The 20,226-nt window shown below is 54.7% G+C and overlaps 8 protein-coding genes across 8 annotated transcripts; 5 read left to right on the top strand and 3 right to left on the bottom strand.

The window, feature by feature from the left end:
* Window positions 1–605: 605 nt before the first annotated feature.
* Window positions 606–3,179, top strand: CEL3A (glycoside hydrolase 3; the record flags this gene model as incomplete). Its single annotated transcript, XM_049349380.1, has 5 exons — window positions 606–660; window positions 713–913; window positions 1,118–1,651; window positions 1,704–2,470; window positions 2,523–3,179. The coding sequence occupies 5 exons, from the start codon at window positions 606–608 to the stop codon at window positions 3,177–3,179; spliced, it is 2,214 nt and encodes a 737-aa protein (XP_049216167.1).
* Window positions 3,180–4,474: 1,295 nt separating this feature from the next.
* Window positions 4,475–5,988, top strand: CPA1 (Multifunctional pyrimidine synthesis protein CAD; the record flags this gene model as incomplete). Its single annotated transcript, XM_049349379.1, has 2 exons — window positions 4,475–4,660; window positions 4,711–5,988. The coding sequence occupies 2 exons, from the start codon at window positions 4,475–4,477 to the stop codon at window positions 5,986–5,988; spliced, it is 1,464 nt and encodes a 487-aa protein (XP_049216166.1).
* Window positions 5,989–6,303: 315 nt separating this feature from the next.
* J4E79_000462 (uncharacterized protein) lies at window positions 6,304–8,098 on the bottom strand (the record flags this gene model as incomplete). The annotated part of the gene is made up of 2 exons (XM_049349378.1): window positions 6,304–7,902; window positions 7,949–8,098. 2 exons carry the CDS (start codon window positions 8,096–8,098, stop codon window positions 6,304–6,306), a joined length of 1,749 nt encoding a protein of 582 aa, XP_049216165.1.
* A 488-nt stretch (window positions 8,099–8,586) lies between these two features.
* On the top strand, window positions 8,587–12,707 carry J4E79_000461 (uncharacterized protein; the record flags this gene model as incomplete). Its single annotated transcript, XM_049349377.1, has 3 exons — window positions 8,587–9,032; window positions 9,373–11,993; window positions 12,040–12,707. The coding sequence occupies 3 exons, from the start codon at window positions 8,587–8,589 to the stop codon at window positions 12,705–12,707; spliced, it is 3,735 nt and encodes a 1,244-aa protein (XP_049216164.1).
* A 1,937-nt stretch (window positions 12,708–14,644) lies between these two features.
* Window positions 14,645–15,580, top strand: J4E79_000460 (uncharacterized protein; the record flags this gene model as incomplete). Its single annotated transcript, XM_049349376.1, has 1 exon — window positions 14,645–15,580. The coding sequence occupies one exon, from the start codon at window positions 14,645–14,647 to the stop codon at window positions 15,578–15,580; it is 936 nt and encodes a 311-aa protein (XP_049216163.1).
* A 607-nt stretch (window positions 15,581–16,187) lies between these two features.
* J4E79_000459 (uncharacterized protein) lies at window positions 16,188–16,590 on the bottom strand (the record flags this gene model as incomplete). The annotated part of the gene is made up of 2 exons (XM_049349375.1): window positions 16,188–16,507; window positions 16,560–16,590. The coding sequence occupies 2 exons, from the start codon at window positions 16,588–16,590 to the stop codon at window positions 16,188–16,190; spliced, it is 351 nt and encodes a 116-aa protein (XP_049216162.1).
* A 558-nt stretch (window positions 16,591–17,148) lies between these two features.
* On the bottom strand, window positions 17,149–19,355 carry J4E79_000458 (uncharacterized protein; the record flags this gene model as incomplete). Its single annotated transcript, XM_049349374.1, has 3 exons — window positions 17,149–18,501; window positions 18,555–19,233; window positions 19,282–19,355. The coding sequence occupies 3 exons, from the start codon at window positions 19,353–19,355 to the stop codon at window positions 17,149–17,151; spliced, it is 2,106 nt and encodes a 701-aa protein (XP_049216161.1).
* Window positions 19,356–19,707: 352 nt separating this feature from the next.
* Window positions 19,708–20,210, top strand: J4E79_000457 (uncharacterized protein; the record flags this gene model as incomplete). The annotated part of the gene is made up of 2 exons (XM_049349373.1): window positions 19,708–20,036; window positions 20,090–20,210. The coding sequence occupies 2 exons, from the start codon at window positions 19,708–19,710 to the stop codon at window positions 20,208–20,210; spliced, it is 450 nt and encodes a 149-aa protein (XP_049216160.1).
* Between the last annotated feature and the right edge of the window lie 16 nt (window positions 20,211–20,226).

Below are 20,226 nucleotides of genomic sequence, written 5' to 3'. Positions count from 1 at the left end.
AGCAATTGACCCTTGAAGGCCTGCAATTAAGAAACTTCACTCCTATTGCAGTAAGTTTGTGCTAAGCCCTTGGGCGCCATGTAGCGTCCTGTATTACTAGGGTCCTCGGGTTAGCGAATACCAGAGACCATCACTTGATCAGACTAGTTCACCTAAGCAGTTCATTAACCATCACACGACTGAGCCGCATGTTCCCCACAACGTCCACTGCGAATGTCAAGGGTGCAGTAATTGTTTATCGGGGCAACGTCCGCTTGTGATGCAGTGTTCCGAAGTTTGATTCGCGGCTGACCCTAGTCACCGGCTGTAGACCCTGGGTCAACGGCCCGCCTCCATTTACTCCCTCTCACCGTCTCATCTAATTCAACGATCACCCCTCTACATCACACGTCATGCGGCTTGTAAGTTTCTTGGGGTCTGGGGTTACCGTGCTGGATGCTGGCATTTCGCCAAGGGCCAATTTTGACGAAAAACAACAGTCTCGGGCTTGTGCGTTGCGCAGCATGGACGATCCGCGGGTATTTAATAGGAGACATGCCCGAGTAATTGTTCGCGGTTCATACGGATTCCTGTACAGCTTTTAGACCGTTGAGATTTCGAGCACGATGCGTTCTTTTATTCTTCCTGTGCTCGCTACGGCTGCGTTGTCGCAAGCCTCAGGTACCTACATCTATGATACATGCAACTACGTGTTCACTACTAACATATGCAGCCATTCCGTCCGAATTACTTTCTTCGAAGCGTGCCGTCGGAAACTGGGACGATGCCCATGCGAAAGCGACTGCTGCTCTTGCCAAACTATCACAGAGCGAGAAGATCGGCATCGTTACGGGTGTTGGCTGGCAGAACGGTAACTGCGTTGGCAACACCAAACCGGCTGCCTCGATTGGATATCCGTCGCTCTGTCTGCAAGGTAAGCAAATATGTCTCACTACTTTCGAGCCGACCCGTGGTTTGTGGCATCGGAGTCAAGATGCTGTGACCCTACGAATATGTTGTGTTCAGCGACTTCGGTGCTTGGAACTTGGAGCGTGGCCAGGTCACGTCGAACCCACTTTTCAACGCCTGCTCACTGCATGTGTACATTCGAAACAGGGTTCTTACTAACAGCCTCAAGATGGACCCCTCGGCGTTCGCTACATCCAAGGTGTAACTGCATTCAGTGCAGCTATCCATGCCGCCAGCACCTGGGACCTCGATCTCATTCGTGAACGCGGCGCCTTCCTTGGTGCTGAAGCAAAGGAGCTGGGCGTCCACGTCCAGCTCGGGCCTTCAGCTGGACCTCTCGGAAAGTTTGCCAACGGTGGCCGAAACTGGGAAGGATTCGGTTCCGATCCCTACCTCCAAGGCATTATGATGGCAGAGACCATTGAGGGTATGCAAGAATCCGGTGTTCAGGCGACAGCTAAGCACTGGATCGTGAACGAACAAGAGCTCAACCGAGAGACTATGAGCTCAGATGTGTCGGATCGGGTGCTTCGCGAGCTTTACGTGTGGCCATTCATGGATGCTGTCCACAGCAACGTTGCGGCCTTTATGTGCAGTTACAACAAGGTCAACGGAACTTGGGCCTGCGAGAGCGATGGCGTGATGAACAAGCTCTTGAAGGACGAGCTTGGCCATCGTGGATACATCATGAGTGACTGGAATGGTAGGTCATCTGCACACTCTTCAAATGTGTTTCACAAACTGACCTCATTTAGCCCAACACACGACGACTGGTAGTGCAAACGGAGGAATGGACATGACCATGCCCGGCACCGACTTCAGTGGGGGCAACGTCTTCTGGGGCCCACAACTTCAGTCCGCTATCGACAAGAAGCAGGTTCAACAATCTCGCCTCGATGACATGGTCAAGCGCGTACTCTCTTCCTGGTACCTCCTTGGTCAGGACAAGGGTTATCCCAATGCCACCTTTAGCTCCTGGAACATCGGCACTCGTCAGGTCGGTGGCAACCACAAGACAAATGTACGTGCTACGGCTCGCGATGGTATCGTCTTGTTGAAGAACACGAACGCTACACTACCCTTCAAGAAGCCCAAGAGCATTGCTGTCATCGGAAGTGACAGCATCGTTGCGCCCAAGGGAGCTAACGCATGCGTTGATCGCGGATGCAACGACGGCACGCTAGCTATGGGTTGGGGCTCTGGATCAGTAGAGTTCCCCTACCTCATCGCTCCTCTCGATGCCATGAAGACACAAGCCCAGAAAGACGGCACGACCATCACCTCTTCACCAAATGACAACGCGCAACAGGGAGCTAGCGCAGCTCAAAACGCCGATGTAGCTGTCGTGTGCATCAACAGCGATGGTGGCGAGGGCTACATCACTGTCGAGGGCAACGCTGGCGACCGGACTAACCTGGACCCGTGGCACAACGGAAACGAGTTGGTCAAGGCAGTTGCTGCCGTCAACAAGAAGACCGTTGTCGTGGTCCACAGTGTCGGCCCCGTCATCATGGAACAATGGGTAAGAAATCCAACTCCCGAAATGCACGTAAGACATCCACTAACTTGCGTAGATCGAGAACCCGAACGTAGTAGCTGTTGTTTGGGCAGGCCTGCCAGGTCAGGAATCCGGAAACGGTCTCGTTGACATCCTCTACGGCGCTGCCTCGCCAAGCGGCAAGCTTCCCTACACCATTGCGAAGAAGGAATCAGACTACGGCACCACCATTGCCAGGGGCGACGACAAGAACTGGGACCTCTTCATCGACTACCGTCGTTTTGACCAGCAGAACATTACACCCAGATTCGAGTTTGGCTTCGGTCTCTCTTACACCAACTTCACCTACTCCGACCTCAGCGTCTCAGGCAAGCCCTCGGCTGGTCCCGCAACCGGTGCCAAGGGTCCCGGAGGCCCTGTCGATCTCTTCGAGACGGTCGCAACCATCACAGCCAAGATCAGCAACTCCGGTGGTGTTGCAGGTGCAGAAGTTCCGCAATTGTATCTCGGCTACCCTGCGTCGACCAATTCGCCTCCCAAGCAATTGAGAGGTTTTGCGAAGCTCAAGTTGGCAGCTGGCGCGAGCGGAACTGCTACTTTCAAGCTGAGGAGAAGGGATATGAGCTTTTGGGATGAGAAGACCAGGAAGTGGAGCGTTGCGACTGGAGAGTACAAGATCTTTGTAGGATCGAGTTCCAGGGATGTGAGGCTGACAGGTAAGATCACTGTTTAGCGATGTGATCTAGAAGGCCAAGCTGGCTGAAGAAAGTGCTTCCACTGTGATCAATAGTCAAGTAGGAATACAGAAATTGTTTAGGAAGAAGAAATCGGTGATTACCGTTGTTGCTATAACCCCACCGCTATGAATTCAGAAAAAGCCACTTTCAGGGAATCCAAGTTGTGTGCTTTTTAGGGGTTGACATGCGGATTCAGCGGATGTGCGGAGACATGTTCGGCACATTTTGAAGCTTTCGATCGTCATGCTGCCGATATCGGGACAAAGCAAAATTGTGACAGTCAGTCCTCATTTGCGTGCGGATACCATAAAATCCTCCCCGGAGAACACTTTCAGGCTGCGATCGACAAGATAAGCCGCCACATTAGATGAAAAATGCTCGTCATGACCTACGCCGGGTGGTAGTCAAGCTTGAAGGCGCAATGGCTAGACGTCTACAAGCACACCTGCATCTCTTACAACCTTAGAACGACCCTGAGGCCAATGTATTACTTGGCCCGATACATAGATTGATGTGAGTATTCTTGTAGCTTTAATTCTGGGACGGTAGGACGCAACCTTTACCAGACTCTCGCGACAGTACTAGAGGCCAGCGTACGCTACTCGGTAGCCAGGTAAGGCTCAAAGAGACCTGATAGCGGGGCCGGCATTCATCGTCCAGTTCCCCCGGTCGTTTGTCATAGTATATGGATCCTGTGTTGAAGAAACTTTGCAACCTATCGTTATCGCGACCGAAAGTATATTGTAAAGGTTGTCATTGGCGCAGGTGCGTGTCATTGCGCCTTAGCGTGATTTTGGTGCTGGGGCAGAAAAGCCCCTCCGATTACTCTCCATCCTCACCTCACGCAAACTCAACACCTTCAAAGCTAGCACGTCAAGCTTCGCCTCAGATAGGCAGCCCCTTTGGACCTCGACTGGCTCTACTACCGCGCTTATGAAAGCTGCCCCGACAGTCTTCACTTCCCAGGTATGTCACTACTGCGATGGTTGATGAGCCCTTATCGGGACCTGCATCGCACACCGTCAATTCACCGCCGGCCTTTCTGCCTCTTGGTGGCTTGACGATCGATGCATTCGTCTCTTGATTTTTTTCTTCGATTCTTCTATCATGACTGTGGCTAATTGAACACCTTAGGATTACCTGTCAGGTACGATGTCGCCCGTAGCTAGACGCGTCGTGAGCGTCAGACTGACTCTATCCGCAGACCACCTGTGGAAGGCCTCAGTAAACTGAACGCCTACCCAAGCTGCCACCAAACGAATCACTACATCTCCTCACATCTCCGCTCATCATGTTGTCGCAAATGATCAAGCCTTCCACCATGCGGTCCGCAGGGTTCCTGGGACGGATGACGCAGAACCGCGTCCAGGCACGCTGCCTCGCTACTGTGGAAGGAAACACACAACGTGCCATTCCTACTCCCAGCATGCGCAGGGCTACAGCTGTCTCCAACGAGCCCGCTACCTTCACCATCAAGGTGCGTTGAGTCATACTGCAGATCTCGGCACACCACTAACAGCTGACTAGAACGGCCCCATCTTCGAAGGCAAGTCCTTCGGAGCCAAGACGAACATTTCCGGTGAAGCCGTCTTCACAACCTCTCTCGTCGGTTACCCCGAGTCCATGACCGACCCCTCCTACCGTGGCCAGATCCTCGTCTTCACACAACCGCTGATCGGCAACTACGGCGTCCCCTCCAACGCCCGCGACGAGCACGGCTTGCTCCGATACTTCGAATCACCACACATTCAAGCCTCTGGCATTGTCGTCCAGGACTATGCTCTGAAGCACAGCCACTGGACTGCTGTAGAGTCACTTGCGCAATGGTGTGCTCGAGAGGGTGTTCCCGCCATCTCCGGCGTTGACACTCGTGAGGTTGTAACATACCTCCGTGAGCAGGGTTCTTCTCTTGCTCGCATCTCGATCGGTGAGGAGTACGATGCTGATGAAGACGAGGCATACATCGACCCCGAGGCTATCAACCTCGTGCGTCGTGTATCGACCAAGGCTCCCTTCCACGTCAGCTCTTCCCTGGGCGACATGCACGTAGCTCTGATCGACTGTGGTGTCAAGGAGAACATTCTTCGCAGTCTCGTCTCCCGCGGTGCCAGCGTCACCTGCTTCCCCTTCGACTACCCCATCCACAAGGTCGCACACCACTTCGACGGTGTCTTCATCTCCAACGGCCCTGGTGACCCAACTCACTGCACCACTACCGTCCACAACCTCCGCAAGCTGTTCGAGACCTCCCAGATCCCCGTTATGGGCATCTGCATGGGTCACCAGCTCATCGCCCTTGCTGCCGGTGCAAAGACCATCAAGCTCAAGTACGGTAACCGTGCTCACAACATCCCGGCTCTCGACCTCACCACCGGCAAGTGCCACATCACTTCGCAGAACCACGGATACGCGGTCGACCCAACCACCCTGTCCAGCGAATGGAGGGAGTACTTCACCAACCTCAACGACCAGTCCAACGAGGGTCTGATCCACAACTCGCGTCCCATTTTCAGTGCCCAGTTCCATCCTGAAGCCAAGGGCGGCCCTCTTGACTCTGCGTACCTCTTCGACAAGTACATGGAGAACGTGGCACAGTACAAGAACAACCAGTTCTCTGACAAGAGCAACAAGCCCAGCGCTCTTCTGGTAGACTTGCTCAGCAAGGAGCGCGTTGGTTGCCATCCCGATGCGCCAGACTTTGAGGGTCACGCAGCGGGTATGGAAAACCAGGACATTACGGTGGGCGGGCCCGTCGCTCCTTCCTACCAGCCTATCATGCAGAAGCCCGTTGCTTCCGCTGCTTAGACTTGTTCGGTTCCATGTCTGATGGCAATGTGTTGGTTGCGTTTTAAGGATCTTGAGGGAATGGCTATAGCGGCGTTATGGGAACAGGGGGATAAATTGACAAGGAAGATATGTCAGGTCGAAAGGCGGATCTTGACCAGGCCTTGGGTATTTCTATAGTAATGCAATTTTCATGGAAATGTGTACTGTGCGAACGCGATTGGTATATGGAAAATGATGTTTGTGTATGTGTCTGTATTCTATTTCGGCTAGATGTACTAGCTTGGGGTATCTTGATATGTACTTTCTTATCTTGACCTCCCCGGGAGTGCGAGTTCAAGCCTTTCCAAACCCAGGCTCCTCCTCCAACTCCTCTTCCCCTTCTCCCTCCCCTTGTGTCTCAGTAGCCACACTTTCTTTCATGGACTCCTCCACCTTGCCATCCGGAACCTTCCTCTCCCGCCTTTCCTGCTCCTTCTTCCTCGCGCCCGCCTTTAGCTTCTCCCATTGTTCTCTATATCTGCTCAACACCTGTTTGTCCCTTTCGTTTTGCTTGGCCAGTTTCTCGTTGGCACTCAACAAATCGTTGTACTTTGCGTCTTGCGAGGCAACCCTAGCTTCGAGTTCGGCGATGCGTTTCGCGGCGTCGGCGTCGGGGGCGGATGTCGGAGGCTGGCCGGGGGAAGTAGGTTGTTGTTGGGGGTGGCCTGGTATGGGAGGGGAAGGGAGAGCAGGAAGGGTGTTGATGCCTTGAGAAGCGAGGGCGTGGGCGAGTGCATTGGGATCGCTGGAACCTCGTCCGGGTCCTCGAGCACGGAAGGACTGTGCGAGGGCGTTGAAGGAGTTCTGGGAGTTGAGTTCCCACATCTGGATGCGCTTGGCTTGTTTGTCGATGACTGATTTTAGGGTGTCGTTTTCCAGGGCTAGCTCCTCCATGGTCTTGAGGCCTGAGCCTCGGCCGGCTGGTATGGAGCGCTGGGGCGTTACGGATGTGCTGGAGTTGCCGCGAGAAGGGGGACGGCGTGCTTTGGTGGGTGACGGCGGGCCTACATTCTCTCTCGCGTCGACAAACTCTTCGTGTGAACTCCCTCGCAGCGAGCCTGATCCCTCGTCTATGGCATTGAGCTGTGTGTTTGGTGCATTCGGCGCATTCGGATCGCGAAGGATGCTGGCGTAGGTGACTGCTCCGCTCGATGTTGGCACCAGGTAGAAGCTTTCGTTGGGCCCGGGTGCGCCATCCTCTCTCAGAGCGCGAAGTGCCGGCTTGCTGATCAAGGCAGCGAGATCTGGTACTGATGATTTGACGGTTCTGGACGCTTCTGGAGAGTGCGTCCGGGACTTGGTCTTGGAGGATTTCTCTTCCCTAGGTGTTTCCGACACAGGCGTTGGAGCGGAGGGGTTGAGGGGAAGGGAGGTGAAGGCTAGAGGAGCGCTGATGGCGGATATGACACCCCCAAAAGCCGAGTAGAAGCGACTGAAGTTGTCCTCTGCAGGCGGAGACGTAGGTTGTGGGGAGGCGCCTTTCAGCTGCTTCGCTGAGTCTCTGGTGGCACTCGACTCTGCTTTGCGCGACTGCTGCGCCAGTAGATCGCGCACAGGCGTGGAAGGCTGCTCAGTCCGGCCGGCTGTGGTGCTGGGTATGTTTGCTGACGCGCCACTGGTGGTTCTCTTCGCGCTGGGGATGCCGCGCTTCTCGGCGAGATTGGTGGCTATCGAGGACTGGGGCAGTCTGCGGCGGGATGTCGGGGGTGTCGGAGAAGATGTGGTCGCTGAAGAGGTTCGCGACGACGACGTGCTTGGCGAGGTAGAGGCGGCGGACAAGTCGGAGGGCTGTTTGGCAGCGTCCGCCTTCTTCTTGTCCTTGCGCGGCGCTTCTTTGATCAGGCCGGCGAGCTTGCGGTGGTGGTCTTCGAGGAGACTGAGGATGCGGAGGGCCTGCAACGCTTTAGACGGGTGGAATAGCCTGTGTCAGACTACATACCTCAGCATCGTGGGTATCTTGGGTGGCCTGGCGGAAGGCGGTCGCGGCGAGGTCATGCTCCTGCCCCGCGGTTGCGACGCTGTTGGTGCTGGTGGCGGTCGCGGCGGTGCGGGCGTGGTCGTGGGCCTGGATGAGATGTGCAGACTCCATGATGGTGGCAGAGGCAGGGGGTGGACATGTTCATGGAGTCGCCGTGCATAAAGGCAGCATCACATGTGCGTGAAGGGTCGCGGTCACGTCGACAGGGATACAAAGGCGGCCCCCCACGTCACTGCGGAGTAGATCACCGGGCTAAAGACCCGCAGCTACTGGAGACGTTGGAACCAGAACACGAGAGCTCGCCCGCCTGGTTTCAGCTCGGATGCCTGGCCAGCTTGCTTCTTCTCCCCTCCAAACACGCCCTGCAAGCTGCTGCCCACCATGATTGCCATTGCAGCTGCCACCCTGCCGTAGCCTGTCCAGTGCCGTCCCAAGCGCATAGCGAACCATAGCCGCTCCCTACGTAATCGACCCCCAACCGACCTAGCAAACACGGCCCTCGCCAGCGTCGCAACATCGATATGCGCGTCTGAGACAATAACGAGACGCTCTACTCCCTCATAGTGCGCTGCGCTCTATAGCACACCCTCCACTCCACAATGGCCTCCGAGCGGCGGAGGAGCATTGGCTCCATGTTCGGCCAGAAGGACAAGGACAACTCGCTGGCTGCACCCCGCGCGCACTCAAAGGGCCCGGACTCGTCGACCGTCTCGATTGCGAGCAGCGACGGCAACGACGACCTGCTGCGCAAGTCGAGCGACGGCGCCATGGACCGCTTCAGGAGCCACCAGAACTCCGACGACGCCCGCAGCGACGCGTCCTCGTCCCGCCGCCGGCGCATGTCGACGCTCTTCAAGGGCCGCTCCAAGGGCAGAGGCTCCGTCAGCCAGGACGACGTGTCGCAAGTCGACCCCCATGACGACGTCCCGCCCGTTCCTACAATTAGACGGCCGAGCATGGGCCAACCATACCAGAGCGACGACTCGCTGGGCCTGGCCAAGAGCGTCGCCAGCAGCCTGCTCACCGAAGACTCCGACCCGGAAGCGTAAGTCGCAGCCGTTCCTTTTGCTCTCCACTCTCCTCCCTGTCTCAGGTGCACTATTATTTCTATTATTTGCATTTGCTGCGCGTCCATTCAAGTTCGGCGTGCAAGGTTTGCCTCGTGGCATTGGCGCCGCTCGCATGGACTCCACCGCGAACAGGCATACGTTCTGGCCTCAGCTTCCCCACTAGCACATCACACCTCCCACATCATCGCCTCGTATCTCGTACACTCCTTGGCTGTCGCTGTTCCATTTGTCCACACTCTTCATTACGCCCCTCTTTCGTATTTCTTTGCCGCATACGTACCCACTCGGCCTGCACTTCCGACTAACCCGCTGCAGCCCACCACCACTCAAACGTCCTGGCATTTCACCACACCAGTCGCATGCTGGCCTCTTGACGCTGTCATCGCCCCTGATCGCTTCCGAAACGATTGACTCGACCACTTCCACCAATGTCACTCTCGTAGACTCACAAGCCTCTACCCAAGAGCCCGCTGCCCGGAACGCCAACTCCACCAACGTCGCTGCGAACAGGCGGGGCGTGTCTCCTGTCGGCAAGCTCAAGGAAGCTTTCACACCCAACAAAAGGTCTACGTCCCCGAACCCTAAGCCAGGTGCTAGCCCTGACGTCGCACGACCGAGCACGAGCGGAGGTGGACTAGGAGCCTTGTTTGGAGGAAAGAAGCGCGAGACGAGGGTGTTGGATGATCCGATCCAAGCCTCACCACCACAGATACACACAGGGCAGGAAACAAAATCTACGCCTTCACTGAGATCCGTCGCCCCGAAGCGCATCGTCACATCGCTCCCCGCGACGCCCCCCAATCTATCTGATGCACCCACCACCTTCATAACACCACCCACCCCAACCGATCCGAAGTCTTCCTCTCCGACTGAATCCACCAGTTCCAAGAACACTGTGAAGCACGACAAGACCAACTCGAATCCCAACGTAGTCGTCTCCCCTTCGGGGAACATGATATCGCACCGACGCGCGCGATCAGCCACAAATCCTCCGAGCAAGCTATCACACTCGTCAATACCACCTCTGACTCCTCACCTCGAGGAAGCAAAGACCCCTGGAGGGACTGCTGTACTTCCATCATCTCCTGGTGGGCCTGGTGGATTCTTCGCTTCCATCTTCTCTGCCGCGCAGAACGCTGCCAACAACTTGGGTGACACCATTGCAAACAACACAAACATCAAGAACAAGCCCAACCAGCAACAGCAAAAGGAAGACGACGATACTCCAGACGGTGGTGAAGAGGTTATCGGTCCCGACAACGCAGACACCAACGCGAGTGAAGGCGCCGAGAAGCGAAGACCTGCCATTGAAACACTGGGATCTGGCAACTTGAGCTTAGCCCAACTTGGAATCGCCGAGAGCAACGACGTCAGCCCAATGTCTTCTGCAACGAGCGTCACCATGAAGGCTGATGAAGCATCGGCCCAGGTCGAGGACCGAGCTGCTGCTCAGGCCGTTTCAGCCGCGTACGCAGGAGAGAAGCCTCCGTCAATAGCTAGCGAACGCCCAAGATCGTTGACCGCTGTCTCTGGTCAATCAGGGACGGGCGCAGCGTCTCCCCCACGGCAACCTGAGATAACCGACTCGCCAGCGTCGATTCAGCGTCAAGGCAGTATACGCAGTCGTATAAGCGGTGGCAGACGGAGACGGCATAGGGGCAGCTCCGCTACTACTGGTAATACTCTGGGTGGTGTCATCAGTGCAAGTACAAGTACATTGGCGCCGAGCGCAGCATTGAACAGTCACCGTCTGAACGGAACTGGCTTCGCAGTTGCACCTCCTAGGCGAAACAAGGATTTCCACGCACTTTTCAAAAGCGTGCCCGAGGACGACTATCTGATCGAGGACTATAGTGCAGCCCTCCAGAAAGAGATCTTGCTCCATGGACGTTTGTATGTTTCCGAAGGGCATCTTTGCTTCTCCAGTAACATCCTTGGATGGGTCACAAACTTGGTCATCAGCTTTGATGAAGTCGTGTCTGTCGAGAAAAAGTCCACAGCTGTCCTCTTTCCAAACGCCATCGTCATACAGACACTTCACGCTCGCAACGTGTTCGCGTCATTCCTGTCACGAGACTCTACCTACGACTTAATCATCGGCATCTGGAAAATCTCGCACCCTAATCTCAAATCTTCCCTCAACGGTGTAACGCTAGACGGTTCCGGTGGCACCGGTGACAAGACTGAGAAAGCGGAATCCATCGGCAGCGAAGACGGCTCTATCCAGGATTCGGATGATGAGGTGTACGACGAAGACGCGGACGACGACGAAGGCACTGGCAGTTTCACCGAACCTGGCGAAGGTAGTATCGCTGGTAGCGAAGTTGGCTCTGTGGCAGGCGAGACAACCCGAAAAGTGAGCGGCGCGGTATCGCAAGCCTTTGGCGGAGGTGGTGAGACGGCTGAGGCTGCGAAAGTAGCCACGAATGGCACTGCCGCTGCTGGACAAGACTTCCCTGGCTCAACAGCTCATGGACCCACTGAGTGTGGTGACAGCGACCAGCATTACGACAAACTACTTATCGACACGACAATCCCTGCGCCCCTTGGCAAGGTCTATAGCTTGATGTTCGGTCCAGCTTCTGGTGTCTTTATGCGCAAATGGCTCGTGGAGGACCAAAAGTCCTTGGACTTGCAAATGGAAGACGACAAGAAGGGCCTGGGCGAAGACATGAAGACATTCAACTATTCTTATATCAAGCCGCTTAACGCACCCGTTGGACCGCGGCAGACAAAGTGTAATATCGCCATGAATCTGGAGCAGTACGATTTGGACAAAGCCGTAAGCGTGCTTTGCAGCACAGCGACTCCTGATGTACCCAACGGCAGCATATTCCTCACGAAGACAAGGTATTGTCTGATGTGGGGCCCAGGAAACAGCACGCGGCTCATCATGACGTTCACGGTGGAGTGGAGTGGAAAGAGTTGGTTGAAGGGTAAGTAGTATCTGCTCTGACGCAGAAAACATACTGACATGTCCAGGTCCTATCGAGAAAGGCGCGAATGACGGTCAAATGTCGTACGCCACCTCCCTTACAGCCGCTCTCCGCACTGCCGTGACCGCGGCAAAAGCCGGTCCGGCTCGCGTACCCGGAAAGGGCGGAAAGGGCAAGAGGCGATCCAAGGGCAATCTTCTGGATGAAGCGCCCATGCCTGCCACCGCTCCCGTCCCCACTAGTCAGGCAAAGCAGAGCAATTGGGGGCTACTGGAGCCTTTGCGCAGTCTCCTTGGGCCGTTTGCTGATATCCTGGAATCTATTTTCACTCCGCAAGTCATCATCGTCATCCTCGGAGCGCTTCTGATGTACACCTGGCTGTTCCGAGGTACATCAACGGCGACTGGTCCAAACCAATGGTCGACGGCTCAACGTCAGGTTGCGTACGAGGAGATTTGGCGTCACGAAGAGTCAGATCTCTGGAACTGGCTCGAAGAAAGAGTTGCTTTGGACAGAGTGCATAGCTCCGTCCGGGGGGCACACATTCAACCGGAGGACGGCACGCAGAAGCCTCTTGCACCACATGACATGCAGGCGCGGGAGATGGACGAAGCGATTCGTGTGACCGAGGAACGATTGAAGGCGTTGAAAGACGCCGTGACTCGGGAACGCTCCAAGTCGCGTACAAAAAGTGCAAAAGAACGACAAACGTAGGCACGGAAACGCCGGACAATTATAAGCGCCCTCGGAGAGGGTCGTACGAGAGAAAGCACTCCACGGCTTGCAGCACGCCCATGAGTCGCGAAGCTCGAACTGTAAACATACGCAAGACTTGCATGGCGATGGCGTCAACTCTTTCCCTTTGTGATTAGCTTGGCGTTTGGTGCGTTGGGGCCCGGGTGGGCTTGTATGGCGTACATCTGTCATACCACGGCGTTCAGCCGCATTGTTTCGTTTGTGTTTCGCACTGTCGTATCAAGGTCAGGAGTGGATTTGTAACCTCCGTTCGTCTTTGCACAAGGATTTCTTTACATTCATCCTGTCAGTGTTTTCTACTGGCAAACTGTTGTTATAAAACCCGTTTCTCAATCAGATAAACATTGGCTCGAAGACTTCCAGAACCACATGGTCCCTCGGCATTCGCCACCCATGCTATATCCAAAAGGGTCCATTGACGCGACGAACAGTCGTTAGACTGGCGATCTACGCGTGCCTTGAACCGTTGTTAAAGTTTGGTGACCTGCAGCGGTGATCGCCGGTGCTTGCATTAGCGCGGTCTAGGCGATGCGCTGCACGATCTATTCGATCGTTGATCATCCAGATCATCATGGATTTCTTCATCTCTCCAGTCCTCGGGTGCCGAGAACTGCGAACACGAGAGCAGTTAAAGTTCGTCCACGTCGGTGACGACTTACAATGTTGCGGTTTAACTTTGACAGCTCCCTCCCTGAACGGTAAGCAGGCCGAGAAGACGCACGTCCCTTGATACCACGTGTGCTGGTGCGATACTTGAAAGCTGCGTCTAGCGCTACTTCGTACATCCCGTTCTTGTCTATCCACCGTTCACGTCTCCACGATTCAGTTCCCCACAGAAGACGCAGCCACCGTGCGACCCTCTCATCTCCCACGTTGGGGAGTCAACAGTTCCAATACCGGTGCCGCCGGTTGCAGATTCGCGCCACGCGATCAGGCCGAGCGTCGCTTCTCCGAACAATCCGCAAACTCTGGATAAACTCAATTGTACGGGAAGACGTGACTATCGGATACCAGTTTCCTAAACAAGTTGGTCTGAGGGTCCTATTGAGTTAGGCCTTGCTCCGGATCCGCACCGTTAACGGACGGCCGCGGTCCCCCAGGATGCAGCGACCTACTGTTTGGTACCTGACTCTGCCTTAGTTTGCTCCGCCGCCGCCACTGCTACTGTTGACGGTTTTGCGATGGGATAGCTAAACTTTGTATGGAGAAATGGCGTGCCATGGCAAGATCGATGGAGGGTCTGGCTGACGTGGAGGATAGCAAGGGTTCACCGCGGTTGAGCTAATAGAGTTTCCGTAACAGGCGTGGGATGTCTGAGAAACGTTCTTCAACTACCTCTATTTACTTTTTCCTCGGACCCTTCATCCTGATACTCGAGATCTCTTCGTTTTTCAGTATATGGCGTGGCCACACTGTATGCGAAACATCCGGAATATCCGGTGCTGACATCTAATTTCGGACTACGATCTCACTTTGTTTTCTCTATCACGCTCTAGTCGCGGCTTTCTTCCTCCATACGTCCAACATGGCATACAGCCCTAATGGAAAAGGATCGAGTGGTCTCCTTCCTCCCGTCTCAGTCTTTGCAGCCTGGCCGCTTCCGAATTACGAAGATCCCGTCACGCGTTCCAAAGCCGTTCTCATTACATCATGTACTCTGGGGTCGATTATGCTTGCTGTAGTGGGAGCAAGAATGTGGGCAAGAGCTGTTATACAAAGGAACTCGGGAGTCGATGACTGGATCATGTTGGCTGCAATGGTATGAGCCTCCCACAGTCTCTGAAACTGTGTGTGTGAAGACTAACACATTGATCACAGATCCCAACAATTGGACTGACAGTCACCGCATGTCTTGGTACGTTACCACTCACGCGAAACCTTACCATCTCATACTAATGACCACATTAGCGACCGAACGCTACAATTTCAATCGACACATCTGGGACGTCCATCCCGATAAGTACGTCCCAGAGCGCCAAGTAACCTTCGCCCTCTACGCTTTGTATATTGTGGCAGGAGGGATGATCAAGATATCCATCCTGCTCTTCTACCGCCGTCTCGACTCACGCTCCATAACGAAGAGTTTCCGCATCGCAACATGGCTTAACATCGTTGCCATCGCCATCTTCTCTATCGCATTCGTCATCGTCCTCTTCACAGCCTGCACACCGTTTACCGCTTTCTGGTACCAATTCGATATTACCAAGCAGCTCACAGGATACGCATACCATTGCTGGATCGATGAAGCGGCAGACCTTCTATCAGCGAGTATAATAAGCGCTGTACAAGACGCCATCGCCGCTTTCCTTCCCACAATCCTATATTGGAACCTACACATCCCGCGTCGCCAAAAGATTGCCCTAGGTGCCATCTTCGCTCTCGGTTACCTGGTCTGCATCGTCGCAGGCGTACGCTCCTACTTCGTGTGGCGCACCTTCAACAGCCCCCTCTACGATTCGACATGGGAGTCTTGGCCCGCATGGTTGCTCTGCGTGCTGGAAATCCAACTCGGCGCCATCTGCGCGAGTGCGCCTGCCCTCAAAGTCTTCCTGTCGCATTACTTCAAGGTGGCAACGAGTATGTACAGCGGATCTAGCCAAGGCACGACGCATGCCAGCATTCAGAAGGGCGGTGGAGGTACCTGGTGGAAGTCGGCAAGTTCAGGGACGTCGGGGTCAAGAGGGACCATGGCTTCGAGGGTGGATAGGGATGGGTATATTCGGGAACCGGGCAATGCGCATATGGTCGATGAAGAGGGGGGCATTGTGCTACAAGATACTAAGAGGTCTGATGGACGGACTGAGAGCATCGAGACTTTCATCTACTTCTGAGATGGGTTACATCAAGGAGTGGCGAGAAGACGGCCAACTCAATGTGCCACAAAGTCATCATTGTACGAACCCATAACGACAGGACTGGCATGGGAATACTGCCATGCTATTGGGATCAGGAACATGATATCAGCGCCTGCCCTGGCAAATTGGAGCTGCGCAATAGCCTCTGACGGGATCTATCACCTGCCGTGCAATCGACGCAGTTCAGTGTCAACCGGCGTTCCTCCATCAACACGCGTCGTTCTTCGCGGGTGGAAAGCAGAGGGAAAGGGAATCGCAAGAACAGGATAGTAGGAACAGAAGTACCGGACAAACACAACAAACGGGGGTGTGATCCAAAGGACGATCGCAGAGTGAATAAGAGTATTTGTATCGTCATAAGAGTGATACTGGGGCTATCAAATAGAAAATTACAAATTGCTTTGTAACATATAAGTAATACGAGGACGAATGACATATCATTCCACAAATAACGTACCCATGGACATTGTACAAAATGCATCATCTTCCGTACCACCCAATTCTGTCTTCGAAGCCCCACAGACGAACTTTCCGCAACTCTCATATCAACCCCGCCCCTCACAAACATCACATACACACCTCCTCAGCGTTTCCCCATCCCCTCCTCCACCCTCCTATCCCTCTTCTCCAAGACCTTACCATCCTTCCTCTTCCTCGCCATCTTTGCCTCCCTCCGCTCAAGCAACCTCTCCCTCTCCTCTACCTCCCTCTCCCTCCTCTCCACAGCACTCTCTCTACCCTCCACCACACATTCGCGCCGCTCAATCACACGCTGCTGCTCTTCCGCCTCCATCTCGCGGTTCACGACGGCGATCTCGCGCTCATGAATATCTGGTACGAGGGGTGGAGTATCGAGGGTCTTGTTATAATCGGACAGGTTTCTACCCGCGAGCGGCTTGGATGCTGTGCGTAAGTTAGCAGGTTGTTGTTAGGACATCGATGAAGGAAAACGCACAGTCAAGTGGAGTGACAGGCGCACCAGCCATGAAACCAGTGTTGTAGTGTGCGTACGCGCAGTCGATGTCTCGCTTGTTGCATCGCCCGTTTTGGTGCCAGAAGAAACAGGTTAGGGGCTGGGGGAAGTTCTTGGGTAAAGAGGTATCGAGCCTGGTGGGTGTGTCGTCGTATGGGGTGTGTTGGCTTGATTGTCGGCGTATATAATGGGGGTTTGAGAGTGATGGAGCGCTTTGGAAGACAAGAATTGAAGAAGAGCGTGGTGCGTCGGACCTGCGTTGGTACGCGTTGTCGCGATCAGGTATGTAACTGTCGAGCATGCGTCCCTGCATATCTCTTGACTGGAGAGTGGGACTGGTGGTTGTTTTTGACTTGGAAGAAGGTAAGATGGGTTCAATTTGGGGTGTGGTATCAGCCGTTTGTTTGTTGCCGTGCAGAAGAGCACTGACCCTGACGGGCGTTTGCATAGAACCTAACCTGTAATATTGTCGAAGTTACTGCATTAATATTGCTGATCGTACTTTTGACGGACACTTTCAGAGGCTTTCGAAGGTGTAACATAAATCATTTTGACTGGGGGTATCATATTCCTACAGCTTACTCTCCCGCACGTGTCGCTCTTCAACAGGTAGCGCACCACTCATCATGTCCAACTGTTCCTCTCTTCCGTAGAGTACTCGCTCTCTGCCTCCCCTTGTCGTCCACCAATTCACAGCAACACCACTACGCTCTGCGTCCATCTCGCCGCTGACTAGCACTTCCCAGTATCGCGCTTTGACATTTTCCCGCATTTCATCATCGTGAATTTGGTTGAGTAGCTCGGCACATAGAGGCAGCCACTCCTCCAGCAGGTATATAGGAAGGAAAGGCAGGGCATCTATGAGGGTCAAAGCGAGCACAGCCTGTTCCGAGAGGGCAGGGGGTGGTGCATCTGAGCCTTGTAGGGCCAGAGCGACCGAATCCGGTGGTAGTGGCTGCGAAGGAGCGTTGAGAGCGCGATGGTATACGAGCTCTAAGAGCGTGGCCGGGAGATCGGGATGCGTTGCCGATAAGGTGGAAGGAGGAGCTGTGACACGCATCAAGGTCTTGAAAGCTAGACGGAACTGGCGCGGGGACAGGTTGTGAGGGAAAACACTGAACAGAGCGTCGATGTAGAACGGCAGGTGTTTTGCTGTGATCTCGGCAGATTGTGGAGCAGATAGCACAGCAAGCATGACACTATGGGCAGCTTCGAACACTGGCAACATATGGCGATTCTCGCCAGCCGCAAGGTAAGGTACCGCAGATGCGACAAGCAAGTCCTCGTTTGTGGCTGGCGACAATATCAGAGTGAAGTGTTCTGCTGTATTGAGAAAGTAGAGGTCCAGTATGCGGTCAAGTGGGTGACTTGGTATCTGGCCAAGGTGTTGAGGCGCAATAGTTTTGAGGAGCTTATCGGCGTGGTTGGGGTAAGCAGAGAGGATGTCTATCGCTGTCAGATAGACAAATGTATGCTGGGAAAAAGACGCTGGGCCGAGTCGGGATGTGATGAAGTATAGGTGCCGCAGGGTTTGTAGGGCTTGTGATGCTAGCATGGGAGCGATGGCGTCTGCAGCAAGCGCTCTGTCGGCCAAGGTTCGTGTGAATACGCCTCGCAGAATGATCGTAGTAGCAAAGAGAGCCGCCTTGAGTAGGTTCCACAACTGCGGGGTTGTCTTGTGAAGCGCATCGTCTTCCAGATTTGCTGCCTCCTCGGAGGGCTCGATGTCTGAAAACTTGGTCTGTCGCCATTGTGTAGTAAGAGCGCGAGAAAAGCTTGCGAGGTCGTCCATCATTGTTTGGATGATCCATGGGTTCTTGACGTTCTCGACAGCGTGCGCGATTAGCCGTGAGAGGGGACCCATAGATGATACCAAGGGCCTGTTCATGATACTTTCGACTTGTCTGTAAGAGCTAGAGTGTGGCTATGCATAGTCAGTATACGTGAACGCATGTAGCAGATTCCGAAAAGACCTACACTCCAATCCAGCTTCCCCGATTGCATTGTTCGTACGTCGAGATCCAGGCTCCCAAGGAAGTAGGCCGACTGGAAGCCTTCATTCGAGTAATATGCCGTTCCAATGAGGACTGGAAGCAGCAGGTCGTAATCAAGCTGTGTCCTTTCCACGTCTCCGATGCATCCGAAGGCATGATTGAGCGTCAGTGTTATCGTCTGGCCTCCCAGTCCGTCTGCCTCGGAACGCTCCCTGACTTCCACTAGGGCGAGGTTTGTCGCGCACACCAATGCAGCCTCGACTCTCTTTCGCATAGCTGATGCCCAGTACAGGTCCATGCCTTGCTCTTCGAGGCTCCCGATACCAATCAGCAGGCCGGCGAGGACGACCAAGTGCTTCCATCTGCGGCTCCGGTCGTCGGCTCCGGCGACTATGGCGCGTATCCATTCGTCTAGCGAAAGACCTCCCCCTATTGGCGTCTGGCCTGGCGCAAGCTTAGCTGCTTTGTTGTGCCGCACGTCGTTGTGGTGGTTGATGATGGTGGTGACGGCCGAGTGAAAGACAGAAAGCATGCGGAGAGGCGTCCGAACGCCATCGGGACGGTCCCATAGCGCGGGCGCGGTAAGAAGATGCGAAGTAAGGAGGCTGAGATTGTGGGGGTTGCCGAGTGTGGTGAGGAGTGAAGACGCGGTTCCCAGTAGCCTGTGGTCATTAGCATGCGCATTGCGAATAGGGAGTCGCGATGCGTACCGCGGCGTGTCTTGCTGATCTGTGTATGTCTGGAGCGAGCGCAGCAGCGTGGATAGGAGGCGATCGACGACCATGATGACCTCGAGAAGCCCGCGACAGGCTACCAGAAGATGCGCATGGAGGTGTTGGAGATGCAATGGCTGGTGTTGATCACCGCTCGCGTCAGCCGAGGTTGCGCTAAGCTCGGGCTTTAGCCGTTGACATTCACTCGGAGATCGACGTCACAAGCATCAACTTCAAAACATCGGCCTCTGATATCGTATGATTCCGCGGTCCTAGTCCTACGCGCAGCAGTACACGAAGCGCCCCATAGCCATGCCGCATAGATGAGGTAAGCCCAACTGGACCCTTGTGCTCACCACAGTCTTCCCCCTGTGCATGGCCCAACACTTACGTGCGCCTCAACACGTTCCCCACATCTTGGCCATGAACGTAGTTAACCATATATTCCCCAGCTTTATTCAACGCGTCGACTCGGCGGTTCCGCTCGGCTACACCACGCCGCCCTTCCCCTCCCTCTACTGGCCTCTTCCCGCCGGCGCGACACAGTCCTTCTACCTATACCGTCCCGATGACATCTTCCGCTTCACCGTCTACTGGACACTGCTGCTGGTCGGCGGCATCCACTTCATCACTGCACTGTGGGCGTGCATAGTGCAATGGCGCAATTGGAAGTTGATATGGATAGCCCTGCCCGTCTTCAGCATCGTGGGAGGCGTTGAAGCACTTGTTGCGGGTGCAATTGTTGGCGGACTGTGAGTGGTACCTCTGGAAAGAGCCATACGCATCGCATACTGACCACCATCAGACTTGGAGGCGTATATCAGGCAGGCTATTTCGAAATGTCCACCTGGATACCTTTTGTCTGGGCCGTCATCAACACCTTGGTACTCATATTGTCTTCGTTCGCCATCTACGGTGGACTCTGAAGCCATATCGCGGACA

The sequence above is a fragment of the Alternaria viburni genome (assembly GCF_023758015.1).
Source record: "Alternaria viburni strain BMP 2772 chromosome Unknown scaffold_1, whole genome shotgun sequence".
Lineage (NCBI taxonomy): Eukaryota > Fungi > Ascomycota > Dothideomycetes > Pleosporales > Pleosporaceae > Alternaria > Alternaria viburni.
The sequence above is the reverse complement of the archived record's forward strand: the minus strand, read 5'-3'. Positions and strand labels throughout refer to the sequence as shown.